We start from the raw sequence: 15,617 nt of genomic DNA on the forward strand, positions 1-15,617 counted from the left end.
TATATATTATCCCTTTTATCACTCTCCCAAAACAGGCGGCAGTCACGGGTCTATATGACTGGAACAATAATGACACAGGAGTCTCCTGTGTCGTTATTGTTCCAGTCATATAGACCCATGAGTGCCGCTTGTTTTGGGAGAGTGATACATATATATAAATATGATAAATGGTCCTGGCCTCAAATTTTTTGAGTTGAAACCCCACCAGTATTTTAAGTTGGCTAATGAAGAGTACGTGTACCAAGTTTGGTCCAGATCCATCAAGCCATGTAGTAGATAGATAGATAGATAGATAGATAGATAGATAGATAGATAGATAGATAGATAGATAGATAGATAGATAGATAGATAGATAGATAGAGCAAAACTTGGCACCCAGGATAATTGGTAAGTGCCCTCCTTCAATTGAGTATTCAATAGGTCCTGCCAGTATGGAGCATATTAGCCCCCATTGAAAGGAATAGGCGGCACAGTTTTAATTATATTAGTAGATTGTGCATTAATTATATTAGTAGATTGTGCATTAATTATATTAGTAGATTGTGCCAACGTTTCAAGACCGCTTAGGGCCTATACATCATAGTGTGCAAATAATAATAAAAAAAAAAAGGATTACTTTTTCATAATATACAGATTTAATTAAAAAAAACTGTACCACCTGTTTCTTTAAACAGTGTGCAATGCTCTTTCGGGGAAATGCAGACGAAGGGCAAATGGTATTAGTTTCCTAAGTGATCTGCATCCCATTCCCATGGCAATATGGCTGGTGCCCCACCCCCCACCCCACCCACCCACAAATATAAATAAAATGTATATTTTCCTAAATGACAAGGTGGCAATATTATTATGTGCCCAATTTCCCATGTGTGCTTCAGTCCCCCCTCCTCATTACACATGTGTGGCTCTGTAAAGCAGGGCTTTACCTGCTCTGTGGCACAACGACAGAGACAAATCAACGTGTAGATTATTTTGTTTGCTAATGAGCCAATTAACATGTTTATGCGATGATTCATAGCCTATGTTACTTGAAGGATCTGAAGGAACATTTCAGTGAACACCCGATTAAGGGCCTAATTCAGAACTGATCGCAGCAGCAAGTTTGTTAGCTAATGGGCAAAACCATGTGCACTGCAGGGGGGGGGGGGGGGGGGGCGGGCAGATATAACATGTGCAAAGTTAGAGTTAGATTTGGGTGGGGTGTGTTCAAACTAAAATCTAATTTGCAGTGTAAAAATAAAGCAGCCAGTGTTTAAGCTGCACAGAACCAATATAACCCACTCAAATCTAACTCTCTCTGCACATGTTATATCTGCCCCCCCTGCAGTGCACATGGTTTTGCCCATTAGCTAACAAATTTGCTGCTGCGATCAGGTCTGAATTAGGCCCTAAAATCAGTTCATTAGCTCTTGAGTGTATCGCAAATATACATACAAACAATTTCATAAAATATATGTATGTGTGTGTGTAGTGTGTGTTTGTATGTATGTGTGTGGTGTATGTATATGTGTGTGTGTGTGTGTGTGTGTGTTTGTATCTAATGTGTGTATACGTATATGTGTGGTTGGTGCATTCTACATTTTAGCCACAAGATGTTCTCACACTGTTTATTTTTTTATTTTGTCTGCTAATTAGCCAATTGACATGATAGCGAAATTATTTATAGCCTATGTTACTCGGAGAATCTCAAGGAACATTTCAGTGAAAACACAATAAAAATTGGATCAATAGTTCTTGTGGTCACCCCGCATATACATAGAATTTTATATATACATAATGATACTGAGACGATTATCCCAATACCAGCAGAATTAGAGGAATCATGTTTATGCAGAAACCAGGGAAAAGATACCAGTAGAATCCTCTTCCACTAGTTACACATGTGAATTGTTAGTGCTTTTTCATTACCTAATACTATGATTTTGAGATAACTTTTTATTTTCTTTACAGGTTATGGCTACAACCTAAATAAATCTCAAGGGTAAGTAATTTTCACTGAAGTTTCCATAATGTGGAATAAATTAAAGGGGTGACGCTATTCCAAACTTTAAATGTAAATTGTTCCCTCATCAATGAGAAACTGTTATTTATATACAATTGGAAACAAAATCTGTTTTGACAGGAAAGAGGTGAACATGAAGGAAATTTGCCTGAGGCCTCCTGATATTGTGCAATACAAAAAGGAGGATCTTCAAATCGGTAAGTAGCTAAGATTTATAAATAAATAAATAAGCCTCACATACAACAATGAGAGTACACTGGGAAAAATTGTAATACCTGTAGTAATATTCAAAGCATAATAGTATATTTAGATGGAGTACTTACTGTAAGCTCATGTAAGTGGGACAAACTCTTTAATGTGGTGCATCACATAATATTGGGCAAAGCATCTTTCTCTGACGTCCTAGTGGATGCTGGGAACTCCGTAAGGACCATGGGGAATAGCGGCTCCGCAGGAGACTGGGCACAACTAAAGAAAGCTTTAGGTCACCTGGTGTGCACTGGCTCCTCCCACTATGACCCTCCTCCAAGCCTCAGTTAGATTTTGTGCCCGGCCGAGGTTGGATGCACACTAGGGGCTCTCCTGAGCTTCTAGAAAGAAAGCATAGAATTAGGTTGTTTATTTTCAGTGAGACCTGCTGGCAACAGGCTCACTGCAGCGAGGGACTAAGGGGAGAAGAAGCGAACCTGCCTGCTTGCAGCCAGCTTGGGCTTCTTAGGCTACTGGACACCATTAGCTCCAGAGGGATCGACCGCAGGCCCAGCCTTGGTGTTCGGTCCCGGAGCCGCGCCGCCGTCCCCCTTACAGAGCCAGAAGCAAGAAGAGGTCCGGAAAATCGGCGGCAGAAGACATCAGTCTTCACCAAGGTAGCGCACAGCACTGCAGCTGTGCGCCATTGCTCCTCATACACACTTCACACTCCGGTCACTGAGGGTGCAGGGCTCTTGGGGGGGGCGCCCTGAGCAGCAATAAAAACACCTTGGCTGGCAAAAATACCACAATATATAGCCCCAGAGGCTATATATGTGGTAAATACCCCTGCCAGAATCCAGAAAAAAGCGGGAGAAAAGTCAGCGAAAAAGGGGCGGAGCTATCTCCCTCAGACACACTGGCGCCATTTTCTCTTCACAGTGCAGCTGGAAGAAAGCTCCCCAGGCTCTCCCCTGTAGTTTTCAGGCTCAAAGGGTTAAAAAGAGAGGGGGGGCACTAAATTTAGGCGCAATATTATATATACAAGCAGCTATTGGGGAAATTTCACTCAGTTATAGTGTTAATCCCCACATTATATAGCGCTCTGGTGTGTGCTGGCATACTCTCTCTCTGTCTCCCCAAAGGGCTTTGTGGGGTCCTGTCCTCAGTCAGAGCATTCCCTGTGTGTGTGCGGTGTGTCGGTACGGCTGTGTCGACGTGTTTAATGAGGAGGCTTTTATGGTGACGGAACAGATGCCGATAAATGTGATGTCGCCCCCTGTGGGGCCGACACCAGAGTGGATGGTTAGGTGAAAGATATTAACCGACAGTGTCAACTCCTTACATAAAAGGGTGGATGACGTAACAGCTGTGGGACAGCCGGCTTCTCAGTCCGCGCCTGCCCAGGCGTCTCAAAGGCCATCAGGGGCTCAAAAACGCCCGCTCCCTCAGATGGCAGACACAGATGTCGACACGGAGTCTGACTCCAGTGTCGACAAGGTTGAGACATATACACAATCCACTAGGAACATCCGTGACTTGATCCCGGCAATAAAAAATGTGTTACACATTTCTGACATTAACCCAAGTACCACTAAAAAAGGGTTTTATGTTTGGGGAGAAAAAGCAGGCAGTGTTTTGTTCCCCCATCAGATGAATGAATGAAGTGTGTGAAAAGCGTGGGTTCCCCCCGATAAGAAACTGGTAATTTCTAAAAAGTTACTGATGGCGTACCCTTTCCCGCCAGAGGATAAGTTACGCTGGGAGATATCCCCTAGGGTGGATAAGGCGCTCACACGGTTGTCAAAAAAGGTGGCACTGCCGTTTTAGGAACGGCCACTTTGAAGGTACCTGTTGATAAAAAGCAGGAGGCTATCCTGAAGTCTGTGTATTTACACACTCAGGTAATAGACTGAGACCTGCAGATCGTGCTGCTGCAGCGTGGTCGGTGACCCTGTCAAACATGAGAACATATTAAAGACGTCGTCTTATATATGAGGGATGCACAGAGGGATATTTTGCTGGCATCCAAAATGAATGTAATGTCCATTCTGTCAGGAGGGTATTAGAGACCTGTCACTGGACAGGTGATTCTGACTTTAAAAGGCGCATAGAGATTCTGCCTTATAAGGGTGAGGAATTATTTGGGGATGGTCTCTGGGACCTCGTATCCATTACCTCAGGTTTCCTCACAGACTAAGAAAGCACTGTATTATCAGGTACAGTCCTTTCGGCTTCAGAAAAGCAAGCGGGTCAAAGGCGCTTCCTTTCTGTACAGAGACATGGGAAGAGGGAAAAAGCTGCACCAGTCAGCCTGTTCCCAGAATCAAAATTCTTCTCTCGCTTCCTCTGAGTCCACAGCATGACGTGGGGGCTCCACAGGTGTAGCCAGGTACGGTGGGGGGCCGTCTCAAAAATTTCAGCGATCAGTGGGCTCGCTCACAGGCGGATCCCTGTTTCATTCAAGTAGTATTTCAGGGGTACAAGCTGGAATTCGAGATGTCTCCCCCCCGCCGTTTCCTCAAATATGCCTTGCCGACAACTCCCTCAGGCAGGGAGGCTGCGCTAGAGGCAATTAATAAGCTGTATTCCCAGCAGGTAATACTCAAGGTGCCCCTACTTCAACAAGGACGGGGTTACTATTCCACACGGTTTGGGGTACCGAAACCGCATGGTTCGGTGTGACCCATTTTATATTTAAAATCCTTGAACACATACATAAAAAAATTCAAGTTCAAGATGGAATCGCTCAGGGCGGTTATTGCAAGCCTGGACGAGGGGGATTACATGGGATCCCGGGACATCAAGGATGCTTACATGCATGTCCCCATTTACCATCCTCGCCAGGAGTACCTCAGATTTGTGGTACAGGATTACCATTACCAAGTCCAGACACTGCCGTTTGGACTGTACATGGCACCGAGGGTGTTTACCAAGGTAATGGCCGAAATGATGATACTCCTTCGAAAAAAGGGAGTTTTAATTATCCCGTACTTGGACAATCTCCTTATAAGGGCGAGGTCCAAGGAGCAGTTGCTAGTCGGGGTAGCACTATTTTGGAAAGTGCTACAACAGCACGGTTGGATTCTAAACAGTCCAAAGTCACAGCTGGTTCCTACGACACGTCTACTGTTCCTGGGGATGGTTCTGGACACAGAACAGAAATAAGTGTTTCTCCCGGAGGAGAAAGCCAAGGAGCTGTCATCTCTAGTCAGAGACCTCCTGAAGCCAAAACAGGTATCGGTGCATCATTGCACGCGAGTCCTGGGAAAAATGGTAGCTTCCTACGAAGCAATCCCATTCGGCAGGTTCCATGCAAGAACTTTTCAGTGGGACCTGTTGGACAAGTGGTCCGGATCACAGCTTCAGATGCATCGGCTGATAACCCTGTCTTCAAGGACCAGGGTATCTCTACTGTGGTGGCTGCAGAGTGCCCATCTTCAAGAGGGCCGCAGGTTCGGCATACAGGACTAGGTCCTAGTGACCATGGATGCCAGCCTTTGAGGCTGGGGGGCAGTCACACAGGGAAGAAACTTCCAGGGACTTTGGTCAAGTCAGGTGACTTCCCTACACATAAATATTCTGGAACTGAGGGCCATTTACAATGCCCTGAGTCAGGCAAGGCCTCTGCTTCAAAACCAGCCGGTACTGATCCAATCAGACAACATCACGGCAGTCGCCCATGTAAACCAACGGGGCGGCACAAGAAGCAGGATGGCGATGGCAGAAGCCACAAGGATTCTCCGATGGGCGGAAAATCATGTGTTAACACTGTCAGCAGTGTTCATTCCCGGAGTGGACGACTGGGAAGCAGATCTTCTCAGCAGACACGACCTCCACCCGGGAGAGTGGGGATTTCATCCAGAAGTCTTCCAAAGGACCATTGGGAAAGGCCACAGGTGGACATGATGGCGTCCCGTCTCAACAAAAAGCTATAAAAGATATTGCGCCAGGTCAAAGGACCCTCAGGCAATAGCTGTGGACGCTCTGGTAACACCGTGGGTGTACCAGTCGGTTTATGTGTTCCCCCCTCTGCCTCTCATACAAAAGGTACTGAGAATAATAGGAAGGCGAGGAGTAAGAACGATACTCGTGGTTCCGGATTGGCCAAGAAGAGCTTGGTACCCAGAACTTCAAGAAATTATATCAGAGGACCCATGGCCTCTGCCGCTCAGACAGGACCTGCGGCAGCAGGGGCCCTGTCTGTTCCAAGACTTACCGCGGCTACGTTTTGACGGCATGGCGGTTGAACGCCGGATCCTAAAGGAAAAGGGCATTCCGGAGGAAGTCATTCCTACGCTGATTCAAGCCAGGAAAGATGTAACTGCAAAATATTATCACCGCATATGGCGAAAATATGTTGCTTGGTGTGAGGCCAAAAAAGGCCCCAACAGAGGAATTTCAACTAGGTCGATTTCTGCATTTCCTACAAGCAGGAGTGTCTATGGGCCTAAAATTAGGCTTCATTAAGGTACAGATCTCGGCTCTGTCGATTTTCTTCCAGAAAGAACTAGCTTCAGTACCTGAAGTTCAGACATTGTAAAAGGAGTGCTGCATATTCAGCCCCGGTTGTGCCTCCAGTGGCACCTTGGGTTCTCAACGTGGTGTTGAGTTTCTTAAAATCACATTGGTGTGAGCCACTAAAAACCGTGGATCTAAAATATCTCACGCGGAAAGTGGTCATGTTATTGGCCTTGGCTTCGGCCAGGCGTGTATCAGAATTGGCGGCTTTGTCATATAAAAGTCCTTATCTGATTTTCCATATGGATAGGGCAGAATTGAGGACTCGTCCCCAGTTTCTCCCTAAGGTGATATCAGCTTTTCACTTGAACCAACCTATTGTAGTGCCTGCGGCTACTAGGGACTTGGAGGATTCCAAGTTACTGGACGTAGTCAGGGCCTTGAAAAATTATGTTTCCAGGACGGCTAGAGTCAGGAGAACTGACTCGCTGTTTATCCTGTATGCACCCAGCAAACTGGGTGCTCCTGCTTCTAAGCAGACTATTGCTCGCTGGATTTGTAGCACAATTCAGCTGGCGCATTCTGCGGCTGGACTACCGCAGCCAAAATCTGTAAAAGCCCATTCCACAAGGAAGGTGGGCTCATCTTGGGCAGCTGCCCGAGGGGTCTCGGCTTTCCAACTTTGCCGAGCTGCAACTTGGTCAGGGGCAAACACGTTTGCTAAATTCTACAAAATTGATACCCTGGCTGAGGAGGACCTGGAGTTCTCTCATTCGGTGCTGCAGAGTCATCTGCACTCTCCCGCCCGTTTGGGAGCTTTGGTATAATCCCCATGGTCCTTACGGAGTTCCCAGCATCCACTAGGACGTCAGAGAAAATAAGATTTTACTCACCGGTAAATCTATTTCTCGTAGTCCGTAGTGGATGCTGGGCGCCTATCCCAAGTGCGGATTGTCTGCAATACTTGTATATAGTTATTGCCTAACTAAAGGGTTATTGTTGAGCCATCTGTTGAGAGGCTCAGTTATTTTCATACTGTTAACTGGGTATAGTATCACGAGTTATACGGTGTGATTGGTGTGGCTGGTATGAGTCTTACCCGGGATTCAAAATCCTTCCTTATTATGTCAGCTCGTCCGGGCACAGTGTCCTAACTGAGGCTTGGAGGAGGGTCATAGTGGGAGGAGCCAGTGCATACCAGGTGACCTAAAGCTTTCTTTAGTTGTGCCCAGTCTCCTGCGGAGCCGCTATTCCCCATGGTCCTTACGGAGTTCCCAGCATCCACTACGGACTACGAGAAATAGATTTACCGGTGAGTAAAATCTTATTATTTCACATATAAATAGAAATTAAGGGGCATATTTACAACTGGGCAGTTTGGTAAAGCAACCGATGATCAGCGGATTTGACAAATAGTTTTAAATGCTAAACTAGCCTGGCTCAGAGCCAGCATGCGTTACTGCTGCTGACTTAAATCCACTGGTTAAAGTCGCCAATGATATGTGGCTTTGACAAACCATGGGTTAGTAAATCTTGCCCTGAATGTCTTCGTGGAAGTCTGATAATTATTTAAACCATATATCATAGCTGTCCTGATTTTGTTGGGACAGTCCCAATTCATTGGCCTTGAAATCGGCCAGGACTCACCCTAAAATTGGCTTAGTATCTGGACATGATATGTGAATAAATAGGGAAAGGTATCTCATAGATATTGCTATGCTCGAGTCACAAAATGTCCCTGGTTGGAAGGGAGACTAAAGTTTCCTAAAGCTGGGTACACACCTGGCCATTTAAATGTGCCCAGCCAGTTGAGATGTCAGTCGCCAGCGGTCCCTGCAGCAAGTGCTGACCACCCTACACGCAGCCAGATGCAACAATATATCTGTAGATATAGCGGCCATCGGCTGTGCTGCAAGGCCAATGTTACATGTCTGTGAATTACGTCATTCACAGATATATTGTGGGTGTACACCCGCTGACAGGCTCGCAACGTATAGGCCGTTTGATTGAACAATCGACATATATCGCTCAGTGTGTACCCAGCTTAATTGAAGTGAATCTTTAAGGTTCTTGGCCTACTGTTAAGGTGTGTACACATGGTGAGATTTCGCCTTTTGATTTTGACTTTATAGTTAAAATCGCAAGGAAAGTTAGTGGGAATTGCAAGGTGTTCAGCAGCTTGTGATACTGATGCGATCCCGATGCGCGGTCCTGCGGGGTCAGTATCGCAATGCTAGATAGACTGTGCAGGCAAGTCAATCTTGACTATCTAGTGTGCTATCCAGGGCCGTCTTAACGGCAGTGTAGGCCCCTGGGCACAGCAATGCATTGGGCCCCCTACTCATCCTCCAGCGGTAGGGGTGGGGAGTGCTATCAGCGGCAGCTATGATGTCCCGTGGGTGGTAGGGGGTGTTCTATCTTCCGCTCAGCATGTAGGACCTGGAGCAGTAATTTCTGCTAATTGCTCCTTTACTGCACAGATTGGGCGGGAGGAAGAACACTAAACTGTAGAAGAGGGCATTGGGCTGAATGAAGAGGCCCCGGTACATGACTTCCGGGGTGGTAGGGGGTGTTTAATACACAGGGGAGGGATGGATAGTGGAGTAGGCTTAATATTCATCATTTTCTGGTGGGAGGGCAGCTTGCTTGACTGCAGATATCTCAAGTTCCTGAAAATATATTTCTTTGTTTTGAATGGGATAAAAAAACTAGAGATTCCCACCTTTCAGAAGGTTTTGGGGACTTGGGGATCAGAGTTTAGGAGCCAGAGCAATCCTCCAATGAATATATAAAACTGTATACCAGGCGCGTGGAGCTGGAGCAGGGACCAGCTGCTGGAAGGCTGATATCTCTGGTTCTTGGCACAGTAGAGACAAGCTGCCAGCGTCCAGCAAAAGGGGAGAGTCCCAGCTTTTGGATTATACCCTCAGAAAAACTCTAAGTCAGACAGAACCTGAGATATCTGGCTGGGAAGAGCAATTAACAGGCTCGGATGGGGACCACTGCTTTCACGTTGGATATCTCCGGTTCCCCAATGCCGATTTTCAAAAATCTGGTACCCCTGGAAAGAGGGGACCCTCAGCTATCAGCCTAGGGCCCTTATACTCCTGGGGCCCTTGGGCAAGAGCCCATATGGAAAGATGGCCCTGGTGCTATCTAGTACAAAGCATAGTCAAAATTGGCACTTAGTCAAAATCGTACATAGACAAAATCGAAAGTACAGATAGTCTTGGTGGTTCTGGGATCTGGGGGAGTTCTAGGGAAATCGCATAGTCAAAATGGGGCATAGCAAGGATCTCATTGTGTGTATGCACCTTTAGAGCAGGTATTTACCAACAAAAGTGAAAAAAACAAAAAACAAAATACAGATACATGTACTTTTATTACACCAAACAACAAATAAAGGGGCAGATGTATTAACCTGTAGAAGGCATAAGGAAGTGATAAACCAGTGATAAAGCAGTGTTAAGTGCAAGGTGATAATGCACCAGCCAATCAGCTCCTAACTGTTAATTTACATATTGGAGCTGATTGGCTGGCTTGTTTATCACCTTGCACATATCACTGGTTTATCACTTCCTTATGCCTTCTCCAGGTTAATACATCTGCCCCAAAGTACTCTATACAGGATTTGCTATCCCGGCAAACACTGGAAGTTCCATAATGAAGGACCTTATGCAGCTTAACTTCCAGTTTTGTTAAGAAAACAAAACTGCAACTGCTAGCACTCGCATCCTGGGGGCCGCCCAGCACAGGACAAGGCTGCTCAGCATTTGAAGTTATTTCTGGAGCAATTTAAGCAAAGGCCTCCTGTGGTGCAGAGCAATCTTGGGTACAGTGGGGGCGGCTGCTACAGGGCCCAGAGGTGAGTGAGGCCTGCCAACACTGGATCCCTACCACCTCAGAGCATATGCGTAAGTTCATACCAGGCGCCCGGAGGCAAAATAAAAGGTGGTGCCCCCACAGTGGCTCCAACTTGCACATGTGCTGACGTCCCAATTTTGGTCATATGGAATCTTTATTTTCAGGTGCTGCATGCAAATAATAAATAGCCTTGTGGGGGGTTTTATCAAAGCACAGAGAGAGATAAATTTGTGAGAGATTAAGTACCAGCCAATCAACTTCTGCCTAATATTTTACAGGCTGTGTTTGATAAATGACAGATAGGAGCGGATTTACTAGTACATTATCTCTCACAATTTTATCTCTCTCCAAGCTTTTATAAAGCCCCCCTAAAAGTTTTATTATAATAATTATGCATTTCCTTGAAACAATTTTTGCTCTCCTTTCTTTCTTCATATGAGACACAGCAGCAGAGCTGTAGCTCACTATAATAGATTACACACTTTGATCTATTATCACACAGTCACAGTCCAAGCCTCTTCACATGAAGAGGGCTGCAAAGTGGGTTTGTAAACTTGGACAGCAGTCAGCAGTGACTGTAGCAAATCACTATGAAACGAGTGGAGAGAGATCTAGTTCAGCAGCCCCATCTGTCTTTCTTTCTTTCTTGGTCCCCTTTGACAGCTGGAGCCCGGCGGCAATGTCTCTAGGAGTTACACCACTGCCCCAGAGGCCCCCTCCCCTCCGAGACACCATCAGTACTCTCTGAAACCCCAAACATAACAGAGTCATCCTCTGTGTAATACATGTATAGTGGGCACATGTGCTAGTTACGCATGCTGAAAAAAGGCCCCCGGTCGGCATAATTTCTTGCCACAAACCTCACTTTTGTTATGGGGGCCAGAAATGCAGTACTACAGCCCTTCATGGGCCCCTAGTAGCAGAAGGGTTAATGTATTTTTCTGTACAGTTCAGAAACAGCGCAAACACTGCAAAAGCGGAACATAATAGACAGATGATTCCTAGACACTGGATGTGGCTCTAAGTTTATTTTCCATGTTTATTACTGGTTAACTTCATATCTTGGCAACAGTGAACAAGATGTTCTACCCACACTGAATTCTTGTGTATATGCTATGGGTAATATTGCCACCTAAGTACTACTGTGCAGGGTGTGGAAGAGGAGTGAAACTTACCTACAAATAGCCTATAAATGTTCTTTTATGGTTCTAAGCTTGTTTTTAAAAAACTCATAAAAATATCTTTTAAACCAGAATATAAAAATAACATTCTGAAGGAGCGTGCATCCATGGAGAGAACCTTCACTCCAAAGAACATCGACTTGGACATTGGTAAGCAAAGCCCATGCTTTCATTTTCTCATACCACTAATTGGTGGCTCCAGTAGAGACTGATTTTTATGCTAGGGAACACGCAGCTACATCAACAATGCAGGCACAGAGCAGCAGACATTTCAAAGTAAATACATTACACACAACGAATGGAAGTAATAGTTAGCGGAGACATTATAGAACCTCAGTCTCTCGGGACACAGCGCAAAGGGGAGGAATTTGGCTGGAGATCAGTTAAAACATTCTTTGGAACAGGCCGTGAGTTCTAATAAGTAGGTCCAGGATGAAAGTGAATCTTTGTGGTGTTTTTAAAGAGAGAGTGATGTTGGTTAGTGATAATACAGCACAAACACAAGGGTTTAGTATCTAGCAGTGGCTGTGAACAAGTAGATTTTGGGACCTGGTTGGTTACACAGCTATCTTATTGTAAGAGCAGTATATAGGGCTTGCATAAACATAAAAGACATGCCCACACATTTTCACCATCTCTTTACTGTTGCAAAAAGGATTTGCAATGATAACTCTCCACGCACATTTTTTGGGGGGAAGTAAAATGTAATCTGAAAAGTATTGGAAAGGATTCTCTGCAGTAGAAGCAAGGGAAAGGACTTTTTGCAGAGATATGAAATTTAACTCCAGGCAAGTTTTGTGATGAAGAGTATAATTGTATGTTTCCTTTCACCAACAGAGCTTCGCAAGGAGTATTGTAAATAGGATATAACTTGTGCTGCTGGCTGGCCCAGAAGCTGCAACTTCAATAAAGAAAATGAATTTAAATGTTCTTCAGCATCTTCATTCAGACTGTTTGCTACTTTTGTCTGTGTCTCCTTCACATGCTGCCGTATCTTCAGATCACTCTTCCCAATAGCAGCAACATTTTCAGCAGAGATAAAACAGTATATTAAAGACATTTAAGACGCATCAGTGGAATGTATACATTGTTCTATACTATTTACCTAGTTTTCCGGTAACTTGCAAGAGATTGATTTCATAATAACTTTTCAGGTACTTTTTTTACCGTAATGATAAAGTAGTAATGGCTTGCTGCAATAGCTTCCTATAGAACCATCTTATATAAACAGCAGGCAGTATATTATGTGTAAAACCAATGGCTTTTTTCCTTTTGGACTTACAGGGGATGTCCACTGAAACCAAGAAAGTGCTGTGCACACTGGTATTCGCTCATTGTGTCTGCCCTCCATTCTGTTGTTGACAGGAGAGAATGATAAAATAGAGGCTTTTCTAGAGCTCATTGATCTTCATTGTAGTGTACATGGCGATCTTAGGAAAGTGTATAGTGGGGCGAGGGGATGGGTGAAAAGTAGAGTGTTTTACTTTCTGCCATCCTAGCCCCATCATCTGCCTGGCATACTTGTATGAGCTTCTGTATTTCCTTCATTCAGCTGAGTAAATAATAATAGAGGGCAGATAGAATTATAGACTGTCTAGGGTAAATCAGTTTAAGGGTCGAGCAGTTTTGTAGATACATGTAATTGCTGCATGAGTACAGTTTTATTATTATTTGAGACATGTTCAGCCCAGCAGTGGTCTGTTGTTACAGAAATGCAAAGTGATGCTTCTCAGAAACCATTTATCTAACTGACCCTCAGGCTGTCAGGGGTCTATCATTCATAACCAGGCTCAATTCTGTAACTGCTCGTCACTGATAGTCTATGGGAAGTTTACAAAGCATTGTAACAAAGTATTTACAAAATTGCTTGTCTACTCATAGTAAGTAAATTGATCACTAAACATAAATGACAAGTTACCTTAAATAAAGAAAATAGCTCATGTTGAAAATGTAGACAGAACTTGAGATATTTGAAATTATAAAATAAACAATAGGAAACAGCGCTATAATCAAATTAGATTAAAAACATTTTAATAAACAATGCTATAATAAGAACAATTTCTCACATATGTAGGGAAACGTATCTGTTGATAATACACAGGTATAATAAGAAGGTGGAGAGGTCCAGTACCTTGTGTATAAATCCTGACACGTTTCGCTGCACCAGGCAGCTTTTTCAAAGACCTTTGAAAAAGCTGCCTGGTGCAGCGAAACCACTGATTGAGGAACCATCATATGGACAACAACACCAGCAGCATCATCCACTGTGAACTGGGATCCTACATCTTGCTTGCCGTCATGGCCATGTGTGAGTAAAAGTCAGTCTTACATCGGATATTCTCTAATAGGGAGTGCATTAATTGGTGGACTATATCCAGATACTTCTTATTATATCTGTGTATTATCAACAGATACGTTTCCCTGCAAATGTGAGAAATTGTTCTTATTATAGCATTGTTTATTAAAATGTTTTTAATCTAATTTGATTATAGCGCTGTTTCCTATTGTTTATTTTACCCCTTACTAGGGAGACTGACTATCTCCCACAACAGCTGCTAGGAGAGACAGCTCATGTGTGCGCCAGACATTTATATACTTGTTATATAATTTTTTCTATATTTTAAATTGTATTTGCCTATTGTACAGCTGAGGATAAGCTATTGTTCTCTGATATCAGCTATTCCGGGCTCAGAGTCGGTAAATACACTGGCATTGTGTAGGGTTGCTGACAGGATGTCTGTTATGTACTGTATATGAAAAATAGCTTCTTCAGTTCTGGTAAAGTCTGTAAAGTGTATATGGTTGTAGTGAGCCAGACTGGAGGTTCCCCTGTGGTACACTCCCATATACTCCCATATATTTGTTGATATCATGAGTTGCTCTTCTGTAATTAAACTTTGCTTTAAGGATCCAGTCATTGTACAGCTAGACAGTTTGAGTACTTCTAGTTTATCACTCCAATGTGTTCATATATAGTTGGATTTATATTTTCTTCACACTGAAAAGAATATCACTGAATACAATTCTTGGCGCTGGTCAACATCCGCGTCTATTTTCCACATAGTAACAGAATGAGTGGAAATTATACAAGGGTATTGTAGCACTCCTGCACAGTATCCCCTAAGATCCAATCAGTGGGAATTGTTCATCCTATTAACCTGTATAAAGGAAAATGTAATCACCTAAATTTAATGCTAAGCATTTCAATTGTGTGATTTATCCTAACTAATTTTAATTGCCCCAGCAAAAAAACTGCACCTTTGCTAGGGTTTTCTCACCTGCAGCCTAGCGCTGTTACTTAAGTGTCACTGTTGCGCACAGTAGTTTGACCCAATGTGAACCAGTGAAGACACCCATTGTTGGTTATAGATAATGCTATCTGAATCTTGCATTTCTGCCATTTGTTAATTGTGCAGACAATGCAGTCCCCATAGCAGGCTATGGGGATGTGGTAAACTGCAGAAATACAGGGCTGCAAGAAGAAACTTCTGCCGGATCCCTGTTGCTCAGTAGGGGGAAGCAATAACAACCCATATTTCTGGCAATAAAAACCCTAAAAACACTTGTACAGGAAACAATAATTAAAAAAAGAAATAAGCAGTTTCTGTTGTGGGATTAATATTCTGAGGTCATGCAACTATGAATTGTACGTGTAGCCTAGCCATAAGAGTCCAGGGTGTTATAATGATTTTATATTGTTACAATAAAATTCCATTGCATGTAACAGGATCTCATCTGACATTTAGTTACTATACACTGTAACAAGTTGATAAAAGTGACACCAAGCAAATCTTATTGGTTACTAATCTTTTCATTCTTAATATCTGCTCAGTTCTGGACTGCAGACTAGCGGCACTTTAATACACCACAATTATCTACATGCCAGGTTTAAAACAGAACTCCATCCATATTTCAATGTATAT

General features: G+C 43.8%; 1 protein-coding gene across 1 annotated transcript in view; it reads left to right on the forward strand.

The window, feature by feature from the left end:
• Window positions 1-13,701, forward strand: part of MXRA8 (matrix remodeling associated 8) — a 121,778-nt gene extending 108,077 nt beyond the window's left edge. Inside the window, exons 7-10 of the mRNA XM_063943024.1 lie at window positions 1,948-1,978; window positions 2,120-2,196; window positions 11,767-11,844; window positions 12,532-13,701. Coding sequence (XP_063799094.1) covers window positions 1,948-1,978; window positions 2,120-2,196; window positions 11,767-11,844; window positions 12,532-12,557 — 212 coding nt within the window. The 3' untranslated portion in view covers window positions 12,558-13,701. The remainder of the gene's footprint in view (window positions 1-1,947; window positions 1,979-2,119; window positions 2,197-11,766; window positions 11,845-12,531) is intronic.
• Window positions 13,702-15,617: the final 1,916 nt, after the last annotated feature.

Source organism: Pseudophryne corroboree, chromosome 10, assembly GCF_028390025.1.
Source record: "Pseudophryne corroboree isolate aPseCor3 chromosome 10, aPseCor3.hap2, whole genome shotgun sequence".
NCBI lineage: Eukaryota > Metazoa > Chordata > Amphibia > Anura > Myobatrachidae > Pseudophryne > Pseudophryne corroboree.